Source organism: Papio anubis, chromosome 17 (genome assembly GCF_008728515.1).
Source record: "Papio anubis isolate 15944 chromosome 17, Panubis1.0, whole genome shotgun sequence".
Classification (NCBI taxonomy): Eukaryota; Metazoa; Chordata; class Mammalia; order Primates; family Cercopithecidae; genus Papio; species Papio anubis.
Window position 1 is genome coordinate 19,180,695 of NC_044992.1, and position 21,146 is coordinate 19,201,840.

Consider the following 21,146-nt stretch of genomic DNA (forward strand, 5'->3'; position numbering starts at 1 on the left):
GGACTACAGGCGCTGCCACCTCGCCCGGCTAGTTTTTTGTATTTCTTAATAGAGACGGGGTTTCACCGTGTTAGCCAGGATGGTCTCGATCTCCTGACCTCATGATCCACCCGTCTCGGCCTCCCAAAGTGCTGGGATTACAGGCTTGAGCCACCGCGCCCGGCCAAAAATGCTAATTTTCTTAACAACAGTAGTTTTAGGACTGGTTCACCACTCAGTACTATAATCAAAGCCCCAGAATGTCTCCTATCCATGCTTGCTATCTTTAATCTGTTGCTTTTGTCCCCATGTTTGTTCCTTTATAGTTGAAGGTAGCTGCCAAACTTCAGACATCACTTCCACCTATAGGACAGGAAGAAGGGAAAGAGATAGAGCAAGTGCCTTCTATCTTTCCCTTTAAAGAATGAAAGTAAAAGGCTCCCTGGGTTTCTCCAGCTCATTGGCAGTACTCTGTTACTTGGTCCCCAGATGCAAGGGCATTTGAGGAAGTGAGTGTATGAACAGTTTTCAGTTTCTTTAGTGGGAAGCCTGCAAGGGAGAGAGCTTGGGAATGACTGTTGGGCTATCTAAATAATAGTGTCTGTCTCAGAGTTTAAGAGACATGGACCAAAAAAAATCAGGCGATGGCCATGTCCCATGCCCAGAGGGAATTCCAGATGAAAAGGATAGAAAGAATGGAATGGAGATGGTATTTGAAGATATGATGCCTGAAAATTTTCCAGAATGATGAAAAGAGAATGAAAGAGTCCACAGATTCTTTAGTCATCTCAAGCAGGATGAATAAAACAAAATATCCATCCAGACACATTATAATGAGACTACAGAAAAAGCAAAGACAGATAATCTATTAAAAATTTCTGCTAACCAGTAATAAAAATACAACCTAGTAGGAAATTATCAAAGGCTAGAATAGAAAATTCGTAGAAGATCATCACAAATGGTCAATGAGGATTTTTAAAGATGTTCAATCTCATTAGGGATCGGGAAAATCTAAGCTGAAATAAAAATGAGATACAATTCCGGCTGGGTGCAGTGGCTCATCCCTGTAATCCCAGCACTTTGGGAGGCCGAGGTGTGTGGATCACCTGAGGTCAGGAGTTCGAGACCAGCCTGGCCAGCATTGCAAAACCCTGTATCTACTAAAAATACAAAAAATTAGCTGGACATGATGGTGGGTGCCTGTAATCCCAGCTACTTGGGAGACTGAGGCAGGAGAATCGCTTGAAACCAGGAGATGGAGGTTTCAGTGAGCCAAGATTGCAGCATTGCACTCCAGCCTGGGTGACAAGAGCGAAACTCCATCGCAAAAAAAAAAAAAAAAAAAAGATACAATTCTAACCCTCAAAGCACGTGGGGAATCTGAGAAATGAAAAAGTGAATGTACATCTATTGTGAAATCTCATCACCATGAGCAGTGCTATGCCAGTATAATTTTGAAACAGCATGGACAGTTTTATAGAAAAATACAAGTATATGTCTTCAAATATTAAATGTAAATATTCCTACAAAACTTTAAAACTTTAACCATTAAAGAAGTTGAATTTGTGCTTTAAAATGTAGTCACACACACAAAGAAAATATATCCCCATCAGCCCAGATTTTGCTAAATTTTTAAGACACAGATATTCCTATTGTGTATTTACAAGTCCAGGAAATTTAAAAAGGTGTGAGGAAACTTACACATCTGACCAGGGTGGAGTAGCAGGGATCTCCCTTCAGAAACAACAAAACTAATGAGTACCAACAGAGAGATCAGGTAAGGATAAAGATACAGTGAGACCTTGTTGGAAGATTATATTTGACACAGAATACATTTTTCTTTGTAGTGTTGTAATTAATATTTACTTCTTTTTAAATTTAATATCTTTTTCTTAATTTTCGTCTAATGCGCTTTAGCAGTTAGTGAATGAGGTCATTTTGTTGTCCTAGTTGTCAGAGCCCGGGGTTTTGTCTGTGTGGATGGTCTGTGAAGAGCTGCTGACACACATGATAATTAATCTCAAAGGCACTTAGGAGTGTTTGTGAGCACTTTCCCAGCTTATTCCACCAACAAAATAGAAATTTCCTACATTCTTAAATTTGCTTTTCAATACTTGGATGTTGATCGAAAAATCCAGTATATTACAGATGACACTTTAAAACTACACCCAGTCAGAAGTGACAGCAGTAGTACCCAAATCTTCAATCAAGTTCTGTTGTTAGATTATGCCAGGAAAATTATATGTTTATATTCAAGTAAATATAAGTTTCTGGGGTATAACATATTAGGATGAGATCTTTGTTTTTATAATTTCAGCTTTTATTTTAGATTCAAGGAGTACATGTACAGGTTTGTTACATGGGTACACTGGATGATGCTGAGGTTTGGGGTATGATTGATCCTGTCACCCAGGGTAGTGCACATAGTAGCCAATAGTTTTTCAGCCCTTGCCTCCCTCCCTTCTTCCTCTTGTAGTCCCCAGTGTCTACTGTCCCCATCTTTATGTCCACGACTACCCAATGTTGAGCTCCCACTTATAAGTGAGAATATGTCTTATTTGTTTTTCTGTTTGTGCATTAGTTTGCTGAGGATAATGGCCTCTAGCTGAATCCGGGCTGCTGCAAAGGACATGATTTTGTTCTTTTTATGGCTGCATAGTATTCCATGGTATATATGTACCATGTTTTCTTTATCCAGTCTACTGTGGTTTTTTTTGTGTGTGTTTTTTTTGGTTTTGTTTGTTTGTTTGTTTGTTTGTTTGTTTGAAACGGAATTTTGCTCTTGTTGCCCAAGCTAGAGTGCAATGGTGCAGTCTTGGCTCACTGCAACCTCTGTCTCCCAGGTTCAAGCAATTCTCTTGCCTCAGCCTCCTGAGTAACTGGGATTATAGGCATGCACCACCACACCCAGCTAATTTTTTTTTTTTTTTTAGTAGAAATGGGGTTTCACCATGTTGGCCAGGCTGGTCTCGAACTCCTGACCTCAGGTGATCCACCTGCCTCAGCCTCCCAAAGGGGTGGGATTACAGGTTGTGAGCCACCGCACCTGGCCGTTTATCCAGTCTACTGTTGATGGACACCTAGATTGATTTCATGTCTTTGCTATTGTGACTAGCACTGCGATGAACATAAGTGTGCATGTGTTTTTGGTAGAACGATTTCTTTTCTTTTGGATATATTCCCAGTAATGGGATTGCTGGGTCAAATGGTAGTTCTAAGTTCTTTGAGAAATCTCCAAATTGCCTTCCACAGTAACTGAACTAATTTACATTTCCACAAAGAGTGTATTCCCTTTTCTCCACAGCCTTGTCAGCATCTGTTACTTTTTGACTTTTTATCAATAGCCATCTGACTGGTGTGAGATGATGAGATCTTTAAAAGTGAAGCTCTGTAGTGTTCCCCAGATATTAGAAAGTGTTCTTCCTCAGCCACCATGTAAGGAGAGCATCTTAGTCAGCCCAATTGCAGGTGTGAGCAACTCCCCAGAAAAGGAATTAGGTGAGGAAGGATATGTGACATCACTGTCATAAAAACAGCCAAAACATGTGTCCCCAGGGCTGCTGTGTCTTTACCAGGCCATGTAGTCCATGAGGGCTGTTGCTCACTGCGTGCCAGCATGCCCACCAGGACAGCCGCTGCAGGACTGGGTGCTGGCATGCCCCCGTGGAGGGAGGTCACCACACAGCAATTCCTGAGGCATGGCTGGGCCTACTCTGCAAGCGTAAACATGATGAGCTGTGCTTAAATAGCGAATTTGTGCTTTATTGTGTGAAAAGCATTTTTTTTTCATATTTACTGTATGTATTTACTGTTTACCATTCTGGGCATTTTTCATGTATGGACTTGTTGGACCATCATGGAGGTCCTGCGAGGTGGATGCACTCTACAGGAGGAAACTGAGGCACATGGCTTTTGAGCAGGAAAGGCAAGAGGCAAGGCCAGGCAGGCAGCTCCAGAGCCCATGCCCTCAACCACCCTGACAGCTGTGTCTGCCTTCTGGACATATCTTGTTAGATTTAGACCTTATTTTTTTTTTTTTTTTTTTTTTTTTTTTTTTTTTTTTTTTTGGTACTATTGTAAATGGTATTGTTTTTCTTATTACAAAATGCATTTGTTCAATCGGTATATAGGACAGCAATTGACTTTTGTATACTAACTTTGTATCCTGAGACTTAGCTAAACCTGTGTCTAAATGCTTTGGGATTTTCTAAACAATCATGTCTGCAAATAAAGGCAGTTTTATATCTCCCTTTCCAATCTGCATGCCATTTGTTTCTTTTTCATGCTGTTTTGCACTAGCTAGAACTTCCAGGACGGTTTTTTTGTTGTTTTTGTTTTTGATTTTGAGATGGAGGCTTGCTCTGTCACCCAGGCTGGAGTGCAATGGCGTGGTCTCGGCTCACTGCAACCTCTGCCTCCCGGGTTCAAGTGATTCTCCTGCCTCAGCCTCCAGAGTAAGTGGGATTGCAGGCACCTGCCACCATGCCTGGCTAAGTTTTTTGTATTTTTAGTATAGATGGAGTTTCAACATGTTTGCCAGGCCCGTCTTGAACTCCTGACCTCAGGTGATCCACCCGCCTCGGCCTCCCAAAGTGCTGGGATTACTGTCCAGTACAGTTTTAAATAGGACAGATGAGAAAGGGCATCCTTGCCTTGTTTCTGATTTTATGGGGGGAGTGTTCAAGTCTTTCACCATTCAGTATGATGTCAGCTGTTGGTTTTTTAAACATATCCTTTATTAGGTGAAAGAGGTTCCCTTCTGTTCCTAGTTTGTTGAGAGTTACCACATATAAAAACTGTCTTGATTGTGGAATTTTGTGTGATGCTTTTTCTTCATCTGTTGATTTGATCATCTGGTTTTTCTCATTCAGTTAGTTAATGTGATGAATTACATCAGTTTATGAATGTTAAACCAGCCTTGTGTTCCTGGGATGAACCTCACTTGATCATGATTTATTATACTTTTATAGGTTAATAGATTGTGTACTCATGAGAAATTGGCATGTAGATTTCCTGTAATGTTTGTGTCTAGTTTTGGTATCAGGATAATGCTGGGATCATAGAATGAGTTGGGAACTCTTCTCTCCTCTTCCATTTGTTGAAGAGGTTGTATAGAATTGGTATTATTTCTTTCTTAAGTATTCAGTAGAATTCACGAGTGAAATCATCTGGGTCTGGTATCTTTTGGAGGGTCCTAACTACTAATTCAAAGAAATGTCATGGACTTTAAGATTGTTACTAATGCGGCATACTCTGTCTTCTGAAATGTACAAAATATCTTTTCACAAATTCTCAAATATGTTAACAATGTACTAAATATTTTTAGTTCAGTTATGAAGTTCAAGCGTGTAAAATAGTCTGCTCAAAACTGTCAATATTGACTGGACTTCTGAGTCCTCTCTGAGATTAAAGACACACCCTTCCCATCATACAGAGGAAAGTGTGCAGTGTGCCATCTCTCTTGTGTTTGTAGGCATCCCTTCTTTTCCCAGAGCTCATCTGTCTCCCAAATTGCATGCCCAATTCTTCATCACTTCCTTTCTGTAAGTCATGTTAGCAACCCGCCTTGGTAAGGATTTTAGCTTGCCAGGCCTCAGTCTCTGTGCAGTCATGACTACAGCAGTGTAGGTAGAAGGACACATTCTATCCTTGTATTCTGTGGAAGTTTGTTTTTCTTTTAAAATTGTTCTAGGTGTACCTGCATGGAATGTTCTACCAACTCCTCTTCCACTCCTTTCCCATGATTAATGATATGCTGATAAGTTTTTAGCATCACCAGGGAGCAGAATAGGTGAAGTCTGTTCAGATGTTGAATTGGGACGAATGGCTCATTAACAGCCTCAGCCAGCTTTGTCAACGCCCAGGAACGGATGTGCTAAGTTCAGCCTTACTTCCATGGCATCTCTGCTTCTGGCTTTACATCAGGGTCCTTTCCTACTATTCTCTTGTAACCACACAGGAATCCTAATTCAATCCCAAAGTTCATTATTAAATATGTCCAGTGGCACAAATTTCAGAAAAGTTTGACTGAGAGCCTGACAAGATGCCCACCTTCTTGCCCTTCCCTTTCTGGCCTGGACATTATGCATGCTTATTATAAGCTTACTTGCGAAATGAACAAAAATAGTAAAAACCAGCAAATTAGCAAAAGTAAAAATAAAAATAAGCCAAAAAATCACCAAACTATGTTAAATAACAACAACAACAAAAACATGTTAAATGGTAACACTTAATGCTGGTAAAATAAATGGTTGCATTTGAAATTGGTTCAAGGCTTTTGTGATAATCCTACTCTTAGGAAGTTATCTTGAGGGACTAGTTCGACAGAAGAAGATGATACTGCACAAAGATCCTGATTGCAAAGTCTGTGGTGCTGACGAGGTGAGCATACACAGCACGCCATGTCCCTTGTTGGACAGCAGTTTCCCTGGTCAGTGCGCATCCACTAGAATGGCAGCCCACACAATGGCACAGAGCACAGGGACCCGGGTGTGAAATGCTCAGCGCACGTAATAGCACAGCCCACATAATAGCACGTGCACTGTGCTGGGAGCCTGGGGAATTAGAGGTGGCTTCAAATGTAATTTAGAAACTTGGAAGTCATTTTAATAGTGAAATTATGGGTGAGTTTTGCTTTTCAAAACTTGTTAAAATGCTGTCATATGGTTAAAAGATGAAAGTGGTGGAGGTCATGTTTTCCAATTTTGGAAAGAGACAGTATCTCCTGAATAAGTGAGAGGAAAAGGCCTTTTAACCCATCGTTTTCAGCACCACCTGTGCTGGTCTTCACATTCTGTCTGTGTAAGTGGAGGGTTTCCAGGCAGCGTAAGCCCTAACTCAACTGGATTGAAGTCCTTGAGGGGAAGAGGTCTGTGATGTTCTGACTTGTGATCTATCCCCCATTCCCTTCCCCTGCAGGAACTCAGTGAGATGCTGTACACGGACCGGCCTGACTGGCAGAGCGTGATGCAGTACGTGGCCCAAATCTACAAGTACTTTGAGACGTAACCATGGAGGGCCTGGAGCAGCCACCACTGCCACCTGCTGCAGCTTGTCCTGGAAGCGCCTGATCACTGTCCACTGACCCTGCTCTGCCCACCACCCAGCTGCCTAGACTTCAGAGGCAGGCTCAATCCAAGTGGACCAACACCCAAATAGGAAAGAGTAGGTCCCACTGTGTACCTGTCTCAAATGCAAACGCAGCTGGACTGTAAACTGGGGACTCTTTGATCTCCCATGGGATGCTTCTAAAGAGCCCAGCCTCCCTCCTTCCAGACCAAGACCCCACACCCAGGCTTGTTTTGCTGATTCCATTGGGTGACTGAACACATCATCTGCAGAATTTCAGACAAAGAGCATCTCTAAATCAGTCTTTTGGTTGCTGTTGTTAAAAATATCCTGGCTTTGCCTTTATGAAACCTTTGCCCTTGGCTCGGTGTGGTAGCTCGTGGCTGTAATCCCAGCACTTTAGGAAGCCAAGGCAGCAGGATCATTTGAGCCCAGGAGTCCAAGGCTGCAGTGAGTTGTGAGCATACCCCTGCACTCCAGCCTGTGTGAAAGAGCCAGACCCTGTCCCAAAAAACAATAAACAAAAAACAAAACTTTGCCCTTGTGAACCCTCCCTTCCCCCCTCCCCCCCAAAAAAGAAAACAACAAAACACAAAAAATAAACGTTTGTTCCAGGGCAATCTGGAAACGTGCGCACTCAGCCATTCGGGGAAAGATGGGAGTTCTAGGTAACAATATTAACACCTAGAACTTGATTCACTTTTAGCTCTCACAGTCCCTTATTTGATTCATTGTAGCAAAAGGAAAGCCTGTGAGAATGCAAGGGAGCCCCTGGCTGCTTTACTGGAGCCCCTGGGAGGCGCCCCACACCTCTGCCACCGCAGTCTGTGTGCTCCGCAGCAGCCGGTGGCTTTCACACTAGAGAAACTGCAGTCCTCATCCCCCGCACCTTTGTCCTTCCGTTCTTCACACTCCCATTCACACCCACACAGGCTTGTCCCCCACAGAACTTGACAGGAGGTCACACGTGTGTGAATGGCCTGTGTCTGCTTTGCGGGGTGGAGCAGGCTGAGGGTGTGTGCCTCTGGGGATGCTGGGCTGACAGCAAATCCGGACAGTATTTCAGCTCTGGACTGATGTGGCCTTTAGTGCTTCCCCAGGCCTCTTATATCCGCATGGGAAAAAGAAGCCCTTAGGGGTGGGCGGTGAAGGCCCATTTATACTTAACGAAGAAGAATGCAATTGCCCTGGCACCCTACTGGTCACCTCAAGTGGCAACAGAGCCGCCCCAGTCCCTCGGAAGTGCTTGGTCCGGCCCGGGTGCCCATCTGGTGGCTCTGTGGCATTCTTCTGGGCAGATCTGTGTGCACTACACAGTGAGTGAGGGCATGGCTCACACAGGTGGTTGAGGGAAATAGGTAATGCCCATCCCTTGCTGTTTTCAGTGCCAAATTGCCCATTAGTGCCCCTCCAACAAAGGATCATCCTTCCAGTGTGTCACCGAGAATGACAGTGACTGCCATTACTACTCAAAGTACATTCTGATTGCTGATCTGAGCCATTGGTTCAGAGCCAGGTTCTAGAGGCTGCAGGTGCAACCCCTGACCATTCCTGGAGAGGTAGGAGCTCAGTCCCCTCCTCCAAGTCAGACCTTTGCAGAGGTGGCAGCTGGGCCGCACGGGTCAGCGGATCTCTGAGTCTCAAGCCACCTTGAGACTAACAGGACCCCAACCCTGTTAGTGCATCCCAGCCGCAGCTCTGCGTCAGAACCTCCAGCGGACCCTTTTGAAAACACTCTTGGCTGCCCTAGTTGGTTGACTTCAGAATGTCTGGAATGGGACCAGAGATGCAGTCTACATGTTTTGAAAGTTCTTTAGGCGACTGAAGCACAGCTGCATGGAGTACCACTGAGGGGGTGGACACCTTTCCCTGGCAGCCACAAGGCAGGCAGCCTGGAGCTCTTGAGCAGCTGTTTGGCGATGGTCATTACATCACCCATGCCTTTGTATTTAAATGAAACTTGACACATAGTCACAACCAATTCAACCTGAAAGTTATTACTTCTGCTGCTTCAGGCACTTGTCTGAAGCATTTTTTATTAACCCTGTACTTGTACTTTACCCACCATTAAAGTGGGGGAAAGTAATATCCCAAGTAGGTGAGTTGAGCTGCTGGTTGTTAGATTTAAGCTGGAATTACTCCAGGGTTGTATGTGGGGAAGCAGTTGCTGTCTTGGGATGCCTGGAGTGGGAGTGGGTGTTTTCTGTTTTTTATTTTTGGTTCTGTTTTTTATTTTTATTTTTACTTATTTATTTTGAGATGGAGTTTCATTCTTATTTCCCACGCTGAAGGGCAATAGCACCGTCTCAGCTCACTGCAACCTCTGCCTCCCGTGTTTAAGCGATTCTCCTGCCTCAGCCTCCCATGTAGCTGGGATTACAGGTGCCCACCACCACACCCAGCTAATTTTTTTGTATTTTTAGTAGAGGGGGGGGTTTCACCGTGTTGGCCCAGCTGGTCTCAAACTCCTGACCTCGGGTTATCCACTTGCCTCAGCCTCCCAAAGTGCTGGGATTATGGGCATGAGCCACCGAACCTGGCTGTTTTTTTGTTTGTTTGTTTTTGTTTTTGTTTTTGTTTGATAAGAGTCTTGCTGTGTCACCCAGGCTGGAGTGCCAGTGGTGCAATTTCAGCTTACTCAGGTGAACCACCACATCCGGCCTGTGATTGGCTCCATTTTGAGTGATTACGTGTGAACCATCCAGAACCAGCTCTGAGCAAGGGTGTGGTTTCCCTCCTGCCCCGCTGGGGCCATACCAGCCCCTCTCCAATGGGAGCCCAAGTTGCCAATGACTGTGGCCAAACTCCCCCATTTTTGTCTGTATCCTGCTCTCTTTAGGTTAAAAAGAAGGACAGAAACATGAAAGGCCATGTGCAATTTATTTTTACAACTCAAGCAGTTTTCCCGACTACCATTTTTTTTTTTTGCCAGTGGGTGTGCATGTAGAAGAGGAATGCCATGTCCTGTCCATAGAAACACACATGGTGGTGAGGCATGGTGGCTCATGCCTGTAATCCCAGCACTTTGGGAGGTTGAGGTGGGAGGATTGCTTGAGCCCAGGAGTAGGAGACCAGCCTGGGCAACATGGGAAGACCTCTGACTCTACAAAAAAAAAATTTTTTTCTTTTTTCTTTTCTTTTCTTTTTTTTTTTTTTGAGAGAGCATCTCACTTTGTCACCCAAGCTAGAATGGTGTGATCTTGGCTCATTACAACCTCTGCCTCCCAGGTTCAAGCGATTCTCCTGCCTCAGCCTCCTGAGTAGCTGGGATTACAAGAATGTGCCACCATGCCTGGCATATTTTTGTATTTTTAGTAGAAACAGTTTCACCATGTTGACCAGGCTGGTCTCGAACTCCTGACCTCAAGTGATATGCCTGCCTCAACCTCCCAAAGGGCTGGGACTATAGGGGTGAGCCACGGCGCCTGGCCCAAATTTTTTTTTTAAATTAGCTGGGTACAATGACAGGCACCTGTAGTCTCAGCTGCTTGGGAGGCTCAGGTGGGAGCAGCACTTGAGCCCAGGAGTTTGAGGCTGCAGTAAGCCGTGTTTGTGCCACTGCACTCTGGCCTGGGCAAAAGAGTGAGGCCCTGTCACACACACACACACACAGAAAAAGAAAAGAAATACAGGTGGTGTTTCGGGGAAGGGCAGGTTCTGCTGGGGTCCTGGAACTGTGACTGATGGCCTCAGGAGTCCAGGAATAGGCCTTCTAGCACAGCAGCTAGTAGGGCTCCCCCAAGCCATCCACTGGCGTGTGGAGGCGCAGGACCTGGGGGAGGCAGTCCCCACCCCAGCTAGGCCAAGGGGTAGGGTTTTTAGGTCTGTTTTTAACAGACCTCTGAGCACCAGGTGAAGGTGGAAAGTTGGTAAACTGGGAAAACAAGGTCAGCATCTTACATTTCCTGTTCTCAGCAGAGCGTGCCATTCCCAGTATCTGTCCTGAGGCTTTCAGAGGCCTGTATACCAGCCACATTTCTTTCCATCTTCCCTCAGCCAGTACAGTCATTTAAAATTCTTTGGTGGTTCTGAAGATCCTTTTTTTAATGCATAATTTTTACATGAAAGACAGCTGCAAAATGCGAGCCCCAGTAGAGTAGGGGAGTTTTTCAAGGCGAGAAGTCGCTGTCCTCTGCATCAAACATGGATTGAATTTTCCTTGTCTGAGGGTAGCCCCCGGCCCCTGCCCTGTGGGGATAACATTCTCAGGAGCTTCTCTTGTCCTAGCCCCTTCTCATTTCAAAAATAATATGTCTTTTGTTTTCCTTTTTCTTTCCGTTGTTGTTTCACAGCTTTTGTAGAGACCAACCCAAGTAGATGCCGGTGGGTGTTAGATAAAAACACACATCCCCAGGGCACAAGCCATCCAGCGGTGAGGAATCTCTGCCATGCTCTCTTCCCTACTGTCCACAAATGTTACAGAGACTCCCTTAGCCTCCTCCTCCTCTCCCGCACTGAGGGGCGGCTTGTGGAGATGGAGGACTGGGGCCCATAGATGCAGACCCCCTGCATCTATGCAAATCTAGCAATAGCTCTCACCCTTCCAAAGCTCGAGTGCCATTTTGAGATGACCTACCAATGACATGCAGTAAAGGACATAACCTCACAGCCTTTTTAGAAGCATTTTGAATATCTACAGTTGCCTCAATTCACTGGGCATTTCACTCTGAACCAGGTTAGAATTTTGCTATATCTGTAGCATACTGAGTAGCACACTAATTTTAACTACATTAGTTGACTGTAGTTGATACATCTGTGGCCTCGTCATGTCTGTAAAGACCACACTAGATTGTACTCAGCAGTGTTAGGATATGACATGCTAATTAGATGTATTTATTCCCAGGAAAGTGTATGATAAATGACTGTAATATTTCTAATAAATATATTTTGTTTCTCATTTTTTTCTCAGTGACATTTATCATTAATATTTTTTCAAAGTGCCATGCTTACACTGAGTGTTTTCAAACCAGCATCTTCATGCATATATTCCGTGTTGGGTCACAATCTCCATGGCAGCTGCTCTTGCGGGTGGTGCTGGAATTTTCGGCAGAGGACTGGGCTCCTGCTGGCTCCTCTGCTTCCCGTGTACAGCTTTCTTGCTGAGGCCACAGGCTCATATGAAGATCACCCTTCAAGGCCTACCCAGGACACTGCTGAGCTGTGCAGATGTGCACACAATATGTGCAATGTCATACGTGTGACTAAATGCCAACTGAGACCCCAGAAACCACTCGCAGGGGGGAATTATGCCAAGATTGAGGAGGCAAGGTGAAGAACTTTTTTTTTTTGAGACGGAGTCTAGCCCTGCCGCCAGGCTGGAGTGCAGTGCCACAATCTCGGCTCACTGAAACCTCTGCCTCCCAGATTCAAGCGATTCTTTTGCCTCAGCCTCCGGAGTAGCTGGGACTACAGGCACATGCCACCACACCCAACTAATCTTTGTATTTTTAGTAGAGAACGGGGGTCACCATGTTGGCCAGGATGGTCTGGATCTCTTGACCTCATGATCTGCCCGTCTCGGCCTCCCAAAGTGCTGGGATTACAGGCCGGAGCCACCAAGCACGACCGAAGATACTTTTTTAAACGATTGCTTCCTTACCCCTCCCTAGTTCATGTTTTCTTATACATAGTTACATTTCTTCCTTGCTATACTACAAATCCCTAATTTTCGTTGGTCAGAGAGATGGATTTGAGACTGAGCTCCCATCTCCTCGGCTGCTGCACCTGACTAAAGCCTTCTTCCTTGGAAATCCTCATCTCAGTGACTGGCTTTTTGTGGGTGAGCAGCTTAGGATCTAGGCTGAAGCCCTGAGGCTTCAGTGACAAAATCTGTTTTTCATAATGCTGTCTGTCTTAATTGTCCTCAAGAATTAGTATTTGAGTGCTCTCTAGATTCTCCTTTGACACTTTTTCGTTTTTTCTTTTTTCTTTTTCTTTTTTTGAGACAGTCTTGCCGTGTAGCCCAGGTTGGAGTTCGGTGGCGCGATCTCGGCTCCCTGCAACCTCTGCCTCCCAGGTTCAAGGGATTCTCCTGTCTCAGCCTCCCAAGTAGCTAGGACTACAGGCGCGCGCCACCACGCCCAGCAAATTTTTGTATTTTTAGTAGAGACAGGGTTTCACCATGTTGGCCAGGTTGGCCTCGAACTCCTGACCTGAAGGGATCCGCCCGCCTTGGCCTCCCAAAGTGCTGGGATTACAGGTGTGAGCCACCGTGCTCGGCCGTCACTTTTCTTAAATTTCATTGGTGCTGGCGGGCTGCACAGTCAGGATCGACTAGAGGCGAGCAACCCCGGTGGCACCTGGCCTTCCCCGACCCGCCCGAGTCGCCAGCCGCACTGCCCCTGGGCAGATGTGCGCGGCGGCTGCGGCACAGGGTGGCAGCGGCTGCTCGGCCCCATCCTAAGGCAGCGGAATGCCCAGAGCTGGTCCCTGGCTCCAGGCGCAGGCCGAGTAGAAGCTAGGCGGGCAGTGGCGTCGGACTGCCCTTCCCGCCTGGTGGACAGCCGGCTCTGACCCAGCCATCCGATTCCGCTTGCATCCTGGCAGCGCGGACCCTGGGGCAACTTCGCTGCGGTGGCCAAGCCAGGAGCGGCCAAGCGATGGCGGCACAGGGGCGGGAACTGGCCGGCACCCCCGAACAGAGCAAGCGGAGGAGCAGGTGCGCCAGCGGCTCTGTGAGGCGTCACTCATGACAGGCAGGCTGGGCGCTGCCACCCCGAACCCTCCCAGGGACCACCCGCCAGCCCAGGCCGGCGCCGGAGCTGCAGCGCCACCTGCAGGCAAAGGAGTTTTTTTGGGGGAGGCTGGAGCTACAGTTGCAGTGACGTCCCAGGTGCGCAGGCGCACTGGTGTATAACGGATTGGCTTGGCCTTATCCGCGTGGCTTGGCCTTATCCGCGTGGCTTGGCCTTACCCGCGAGGCTTGGCGGTTGTTGCTTGGCTTGGCGGTGCTCGCTTGGCTTGGCGTGGCAGTGATCGCTTGGCTTGGCATTTCTGGCTTGGCGGTGCTCCTTTCACAGATTGGAAACCGCGAGCTTTCCTGCTGAGAGGTTGTGGCCGAGGCAGTAGCTCTCTACTGATGACCTCCAGGGGTGGAGAAAAGCGGGGAGGGTCTGAGGGGTCTCCGAAACCGACAGTCTCCGCCATGAGGAAGACCCCTAGCGTCGGGAGCGTCCGGAGCCAGGAGGACCAGTTGTCCTTAAGCTACCAGGGGGACCGGTGGTCCTCAGACTCCAGCTGGTTAAGCGACAGCGCGGGCAGCGACAGCGAGCACGTTGAGGGCGCCTTAGACCAGCCCCAGCACGACGTCCGCCTGGAAGATCTCTGCGAGCTCCACAGAGCTGCCTGGTCAGGCGACGTCCCTGGGGTGGAGCGCGTCCTGGCTCCTGGAGACCCTGGCGTGAACAAGAGGGATAGGAAAGAGAGGTAATGGCCAGGCGAAGGAGGCACTCGCGCCGTCCTGTTGGGGACCCCGGCTTTCTGGTGCCCGCAGGCCCCATGGCACCCGGGAGGGGAAACCTCAGAGGGGTCAGGGGCCCAGGTCTCTTAGTGAGACGGGAGAACATATAAATGATTATTACTATTGCAAATGTGTTGCTTTACTTTACTGCAGTTTTCTTGAAAAATATTGTACTTCCCCGCAGTGGAGCCTGCAGTGAGCTGAGATCGCGCCACTGCACTCCAACCTGGGCAACAGAGCGAGACTCCGTCTCAAAATAATAAATAAATACATAAATACATAAATAAATAAATATTGCACTTCCCGGCCGGGCACGGTGGCTCACGCCTGTAATCCCAGCACTTTGGGAGGCTGAGGCGGGTGGATCACGAGGTCAGCAGATCGAGACCATCCTGGCTAACACCAGTGAAACCCTGTCTCTACTAAAAATACAAAGAATAAAAATTAGCCGGGCGTGGTGGCGGGCGCCTGTAGTCCCAGCTACACGGGAGGCTGAGACAGAAGAATCGCGTGAACCCGGGAGGCGGACCTTGCAGTGAGCCGAGATCGTGCCACGGCACTCCAGCCTGGGCGACAGAGCCAGACTCCAAACAAAACAAAACAAAACAAAACAAAAAAACAAAAAAAATTGCCCTTCCCGGGCCGGGCGCGGTGGCTCAAGCCTGTAATCCCAGCACTTTGGGAGGCCGAGATGGGCGGATCACGAGGTCAGGAGATCGAGACCATCCTGGTGAACACAGTGAAACCCCGTCTCTACTAAGAAATACAAAAAATAGCCGGGCGAGATGGCGGGCGCCTGTAGTCCCAGCTACTCGGGAGGCTGAGGCCGGAGAATGGCGTGAACCCGGGAGGCGGAGCTTGCAGTGAGCTGAGATCCGGCCACTGCACTCCAGCCTGGGCTACAGAGCGAGACTCCGTCTCAAAAAAAAAAAAAAAAATTGCCCTTCCCAAATGTGTTTATCCATTTTCTCAATTTATTGAGAATTTATTGAAACATAAGCTGAATACCTATTATATAGCAGACATGTTCTACTTTCGCTCAGGTTCCTTCCATCCTTAAAAACTTAATGTTGGCACAGTGGCTCATGCCTGTAATCCCATCACTTTGGGAGACCGAGGCAGGCGGATCACTAGGTCAGAAGTTCGATACCAGCCTGATGAACATGGTGAAACCCCGTCTCTACTAAAGATACAAAAATTAACCAGGCATAGTGCCATGCGTCTGTAATCCCAGCTACTTGGGAGGCTGAGGCAGAAGAATCGCTTGAACCCAGGAGGCGGAGGTTGCAGTGAGCCAACATCGCGCCACTGTACCCCAGCCTGGGTGATAGAGTAAGACATCGTCTCAAAATAATAATAATAATAATAATAAAAATGTTGGCCGGGCGTGGTGGCTCACGCCTGTAATCCCAGCACTTTGGGAGGTGAAGGTGGGCGGATCATGAGGTCAAGCAATAGAGACCATCCTGGCCAACATGGTGAAACCCCATCTCTATTAAAAATACGAAAATTAGCTGGGTGTGGTGGTGCGCGCCTGTAGTCCCAGCTATTCTGGAGGCTGAGGCAGGGGAATCGCTTGAACCCGGTAGGCAGAGGTTACAGTGAGCTAAGATTGCGGCACTGCACTCCAGCCTGCTGTCCAGCCTGAGTAAACTGAGAGATTTAAAATTGGAGTGTGATGACTTAATCTCAGTGGAAACTTTTTCTCCCTCCTTTCAAAGAAAAGCATTTCTGAAGGTAGAAAATAGTGAAAGGTAACCTTTAAGTGCCTTTTGAAAATGTATAACAGTCTTATACACTAATATTAATAATTGGAAATGCCTGATTTACATGCATTCTATAAATCTAAGTATTTAATAAAATGAGCCATACCTATTCTTTTGAATCCTGAGTTTCCTTTGGCTTAAAGTATTTTTGAAAATCAAAGTAAGAATTATTTTGTTTTAAAAATTTGTTATGCTTTTAATCTCAGCCTAGACGTAGCCGAGACCTTCACGTTAAGTTATCCTTTATGCCCTCGGGGTTCAGTTCAAATAATGTTGCAGAAAGAGATGAGTTTCCTTTTGTCATTGCTACTAGATCTGTATGCTGAGGCCCCTTTATATCCAGTATGATACCTTTTCTTAGATCATGGAAGGTCTCATATTATCCTTTCCCAGAGCTGTGGCAGGAAGCCATCACCAGAATTCTGAGTCTCAAGTATGTTAGTTGGATTTAACAGAGCTAACTAAGCCTCATCCATGACTCATGAGTATCCATGTATAAAAAGAGAGCTTTGCACTTGCTTCAGCAGCAAACATATACTAAAATTGGAATAAAATGCAGAGGAAATTAGCATGACCCCTGCATAAGGATGATGCACAGATTTGCGAAGTGGTTCATATTTTGTGCAGTTAGTGAAAGTTCATTTGACTATTCGCTGACTGCTCCAAAGAGACAGTATGAGTCAAAGCAAACTGGGTGTCACCTAATATTAACTTTGTGATTTTTCACTACAAAAATATGCAGTAAGGTGATCTATGGAGTGAGAATGGAGGTGAGTAACGTGGGATATTGTGTGCAAATATATTGTTAGTATGTATCTCAGAAATGAGAGAATGTCAACTTGCATCTCTTTCATGGAACTGAAACCAAAAAATAAAAGTAGAATGTTATTTTCCATGTCAGTTGGAGATGAAGATGGGGATTGAGCATTGTTCTAACAAAGATCTACCGATTCAGAGTTTGAGTCTGTGTGGAACAAGAGTTCAGGCTAGGTCTTGACATCTGTTAGCTTTCTGCCCTTGGCGTGATTGATGAGCTCAGTAATAGTGGACAGTGATGTTATCTAGTTTGATGAAATAATATATTTACAAGTGAATTTAGTTAGAAACTATGATTTGGAAAATAGCTGTGATGCCCCAAATTATAAGCCACAAAGAACAGAACAACTAATAAGCAAAACTAGAACTTAATAACAATTTCAGAAAACCGCAACGTTTGAATATGAGAACCTCTGAAAAAATACACATTGGGTTTTATTTGCAATTCCAAAACAGTTTCAGCAATAAAGCTCAAGAACAAATTATTTCATTGCTTCACTGTTTCTCTGAGCATTTACAAAACATGATGTCATTAAAAATCTTTAACAACCTAGTGAAAAAAGGCAGTAAAATCCTTGCTTTTTAGAAGAATATGTTGAGCCTAAGAGAAGCAACTTGTCAGAGAACAAATAGCTGCTGGTAATAGAGCTAGGACATTTTCCATTATGCCAAACTAATGTGAGTTAATTTACTGAGCTATACTGCCTTCAATTCATGAGTAATTTATCTTCTTTTCTTCTTTAGTAGCTTAGAGAAGTTGGTAGAACTCACAAATGGAAGCATGTAGGATAATTAAAGTTCTGATATTAACTCTGATATTGTTTGAAACACTCTAAAAATTTAATATATTTGTTTTAAAATAGTAATTTCATTTATTACATTTTTATCCATAGCCTTCGGCACCTAATTCCTAAATGTAAGATGGAACAGTCACCTGAAAGTCTTCCTCCAAATAACAATCCAGGTAAGACTTTCGATAGTGACTTATTTTTGGTGGTCCTACCATAGATAAAAAAGTAAGAATAAGGAAGTTTTGATCATGAAAGAGCAGGTTAAAAAAATCCCTGTGTGTGTAAGTTGTTGTATATTTTTCTGTTAATTTCTTTCTTGGTAGGTTAGATCTCACAGTTATTTAAAAAGTTAATTGCAGGTCATTTATTTTTTTCAAACCAGCTAGTCTGAAAAAAATGTATTTAATAATGGTCCCTAAAATCCTCTATGATATTTTTGTATATATAAGAAAAAGATATTTTTAAGTTAGTAAGTTGTATGTTTTCTTTATAGTCACATTATAATGAATTAGACTTGTTATGAAATTAGAACTTCTATTGAATTTTTAAAATAAATGACTTATGTTTAGTAAATATCAATCACAGTTGACCCTTAACAACGTGGAATTTAGGGATGCTTGATCCCCTCTGCAGTCAAAAATCTGCATATCCTCCCATCTCAGTCTCCCAAGTAGCTGGGATTACAGATGTGCACCAAAACACCCAGCGAATTTTTTATTTGTTTTTGTAGAGATGTGGTCTCACTATGTCGCTTTTGACTCCCCCCAAGAACATAACTGCTAAGAGCCAACTGTAGACCAACAGCCTTATTGATAACATAAACAGTCATTTAAGATGTTTGGTATGGTACATGTATTAATATGCTGTATTCTTACAATAAAGAAAGCTAGAGAAATAAACTTAAGAAAATCATAAGGAAGAAAAAATATGCTTACTGTTCATTAAATGCAAGTGGATCATTATATAACTCTTCATCATAGTCTTCAAGTTGGGCAGGCTAAGGAGAAGGAGGAGGAGGAAGATTGGTCTTCGCTGTCTCAGGTGGGAGAAAATCTGCGTATAAGCAGACCCCTGCCGTTCAAATGCGTGTTGTTCAAAGGCTAACTATATTACATAGTGATTTGTGTCACTAAAAAAAAGAAATTAGTTTCAGAACTGGAAACTCAGCAATACCTTTCTGGCACCATAAACAAATGGCAATAAGAACTGCGAAATGGCCAGGTGTGCTGGCCCACACCTGTAGTCTCAGCACGTTGGGAGGCCTAGGTGGGAGGATCACTTGCGTCCAGAAGTTCCAGACCAGCGTGGGTGACATAGTGAGACCACAAAAACAAATAAAAAATTAGCTGGGTGTTTTGGTGCACACCTGTAATCCCAGCTACTTGGGAGGCGGAGATGGGAGCATTGCTTGAGCCTGGGAGTCAAGGCTGCAGTGATCTGTGATTGTGATCACAACCTGGATAACAGAGTGAGACCCTGTCTTAAAACCAACCAACCAAACAAACAAACCAACCTGCAAAACATACCCAGTGTGCACTAATACTAATGGGAAATTATTTTTTAAAGATACCTTCTGAGTGCAGAAGTCAGAAAAGCAATTCCTTGTTGAGAAGAACAGGTCATATTACATACTTACAAACCAACAAGGTCTCACTATTATTGACTTTCCCCCTAATTGGAAATCGAATGAGGTCTATTTACTTCATTAGAACAAGATGTGTTCTTCTACCTGCTGGTTAATTGTTATGTTAACAGTAATTTTGTTAGAACAAGATATATTGTTACCATTAGCCAAAAGATTATGATAATACGTATTCAAATAGCCCAACTCGAGGCTCAACAAATCATAACAAAAGTATAAAAATGTTTCACAATAACAAAAATGCTTCTGTGCTACCGAGATGTGATGCGTAATGCATTGGACAATCTGAACTGTTAGAGGACACCTTTAATTTAGTACATATTAATCAAAGAACTTCTCTAAGTTAGGTTTTGCAAGTCATGGGAGACAAACTTGAAATAGACATAGTTTTGGTCCCTGAGGTGCTCATAATATAATAGAGCTTTCTCTATTTAATTTCTGTGCTTTTTTAACAGAATTTTCAAGGCAATCATTTATTCACTTGTCCACTTAAATAGTTATCAAATGTCTTTTAGATACTAAGCATTTTTTTCTAATGTTACAGAATACAAATATTTAAACATACCGTTGGGGCCAGCCACAATGGCACATGCCTGTAATCTCAGCACTTTGGGAGGCTAAGATGGGAAGATCACTTGAGCCCAGGAGTTCGAGATCAGCCCGGGCAACATGACAAGACCTCATCTCTACTAAATTTTTAAAAAAATACTAAAATATTAGCAGGGCATGGTGGCAGGTGCCTGTACTTCCAGCTACCTGGGAGGCTGAGGTGGGAGGATTGCTTGAGCCTGTGTGTTTGAGGCTGCAGTGAGCTATGATCATGCCACTGTACTCCTGTCTGGGTAACAGAGTGAGACCCTGTCTCAAAAAAGAAACAAACAAGCAAGCAAACAAAACCCAGGAGCTTGTTATTATCATTGTCATTTTAATTATTTGCTGAAGTACTTATTCAATGCCTACTACTGTGTGCTAGATGCCCTCTGGAAGCGTATAGTGATCATTTACTATGTTAACTATGTGCCAGACACTTTATGTGATGAGGAATGAAAGCTGTAAAAAAGTGGGTAAGATTTAAGTTAAACATGCAGAATGAGTAGAACTTTTCTAGGTAAAGAGGCAGAAGGATGATGTGGGCAGAAGATTATGTGTTTGGCAGAAGGAGCAGCGAGTGCAAAAGTAAGATGCTTGAGTGAACGCTGCAAGGTTTATGAACAGTTCAGTTCTGCTAGTGCAAAACGTATGAGATGCGAATGGTTGGGAATGAAGTGAATACCTAAGGCAAGCTTATGACCAACTTTTTTTTTGAGATAAAGTCTCACTCTGTCACCCAAGCTGGAGTGCAGTGGCATTCTCTTGGCTCACTGCAACCTCCGCCTCCCGGGTTCAAGTGATTCTCGTGCCTCAGCCTCCCAAGTAGCTGGGATTATAGGCGTGAGCCACCATTCCTAGCTAATTTTTGTATTTTTAGTAGAGACAGGGTTTCAGCATGTTTGACAGGTTGGTCTCAAACTCCTGACCTGAAGTGATCCACACGCCTTGGCCTCCCAACTGCTGGCATTACAGGCGTGAGCCACCAGTCCCTGCCCAGACTTTTTAATACTACAGAAATGAGTAGATCTCAGGCT

General features: G+C 44.8%; 2 protein-coding genes and 1 non-coding gene across 7 annotated transcripts in view; all 3 read left to right on the forward strand.

Moving 5' to 3' along the window:
• SPECC1 (sperm antigen with calponin homology and coiled-coil domains 1) overlaps nt 1–11,944 on the forward strand; it is a 315,868-nt gene extending 303,924 nt beyond the window's left edge. The window contains exon 15 of one of the 3 annotated variants that reach the window (XM_031656993.1): nt 6,898–7,602. In XM_031656993.1, coding sequence (XP_031512853.1) covers nt 6,898–6,987 — 90 coding nt within the window. In that variant the 3' untranslated portion in view covers nt 6,988–7,602. Of the gene's footprint in view, nt 1–6,897 lie in introns of all 3 variants that reach the window. The other 2 variants (XM_031656992.1, XM_031656994.1) reach the window with 2 other exon arrangements.
• A 1,268-nt stretch (nt 11,945–13,212) lies between these two features.
• LOC101008824 (coiled-coil domain-containing protein 144A-like) overlaps nt 13,213–21,146 on the forward strand; it is a 103,693-nt gene continuing 95,759 nt past the window's right edge. For all 3 annotated transcript variants that reach the window (XM_031656995.1, XM_031656997.1, XM_031656996.1), the window contains exons 1-2: nt 13,213–14,472; nt 17,982–18,052. In XM_031656995.1, the coding sequence (XP_031512855.1) occupies nt 14,126–14,472; nt 17,982–18,052 (418 nt within the window). In that variant the 5' untranslated portion in view covers nt 13,213–14,125. The remainder of the gene's footprint in view (nt 14,473–17,981; nt 18,053–21,146) is intronic.
• LOC116271213 lies at nt 16,790–16,894 on the forward strand. Its single transcript, XR_004179634.1, has one exon. It is a non-coding gene; the product is annotated as a U6 spliceosomal RNA (small nuclear RNA).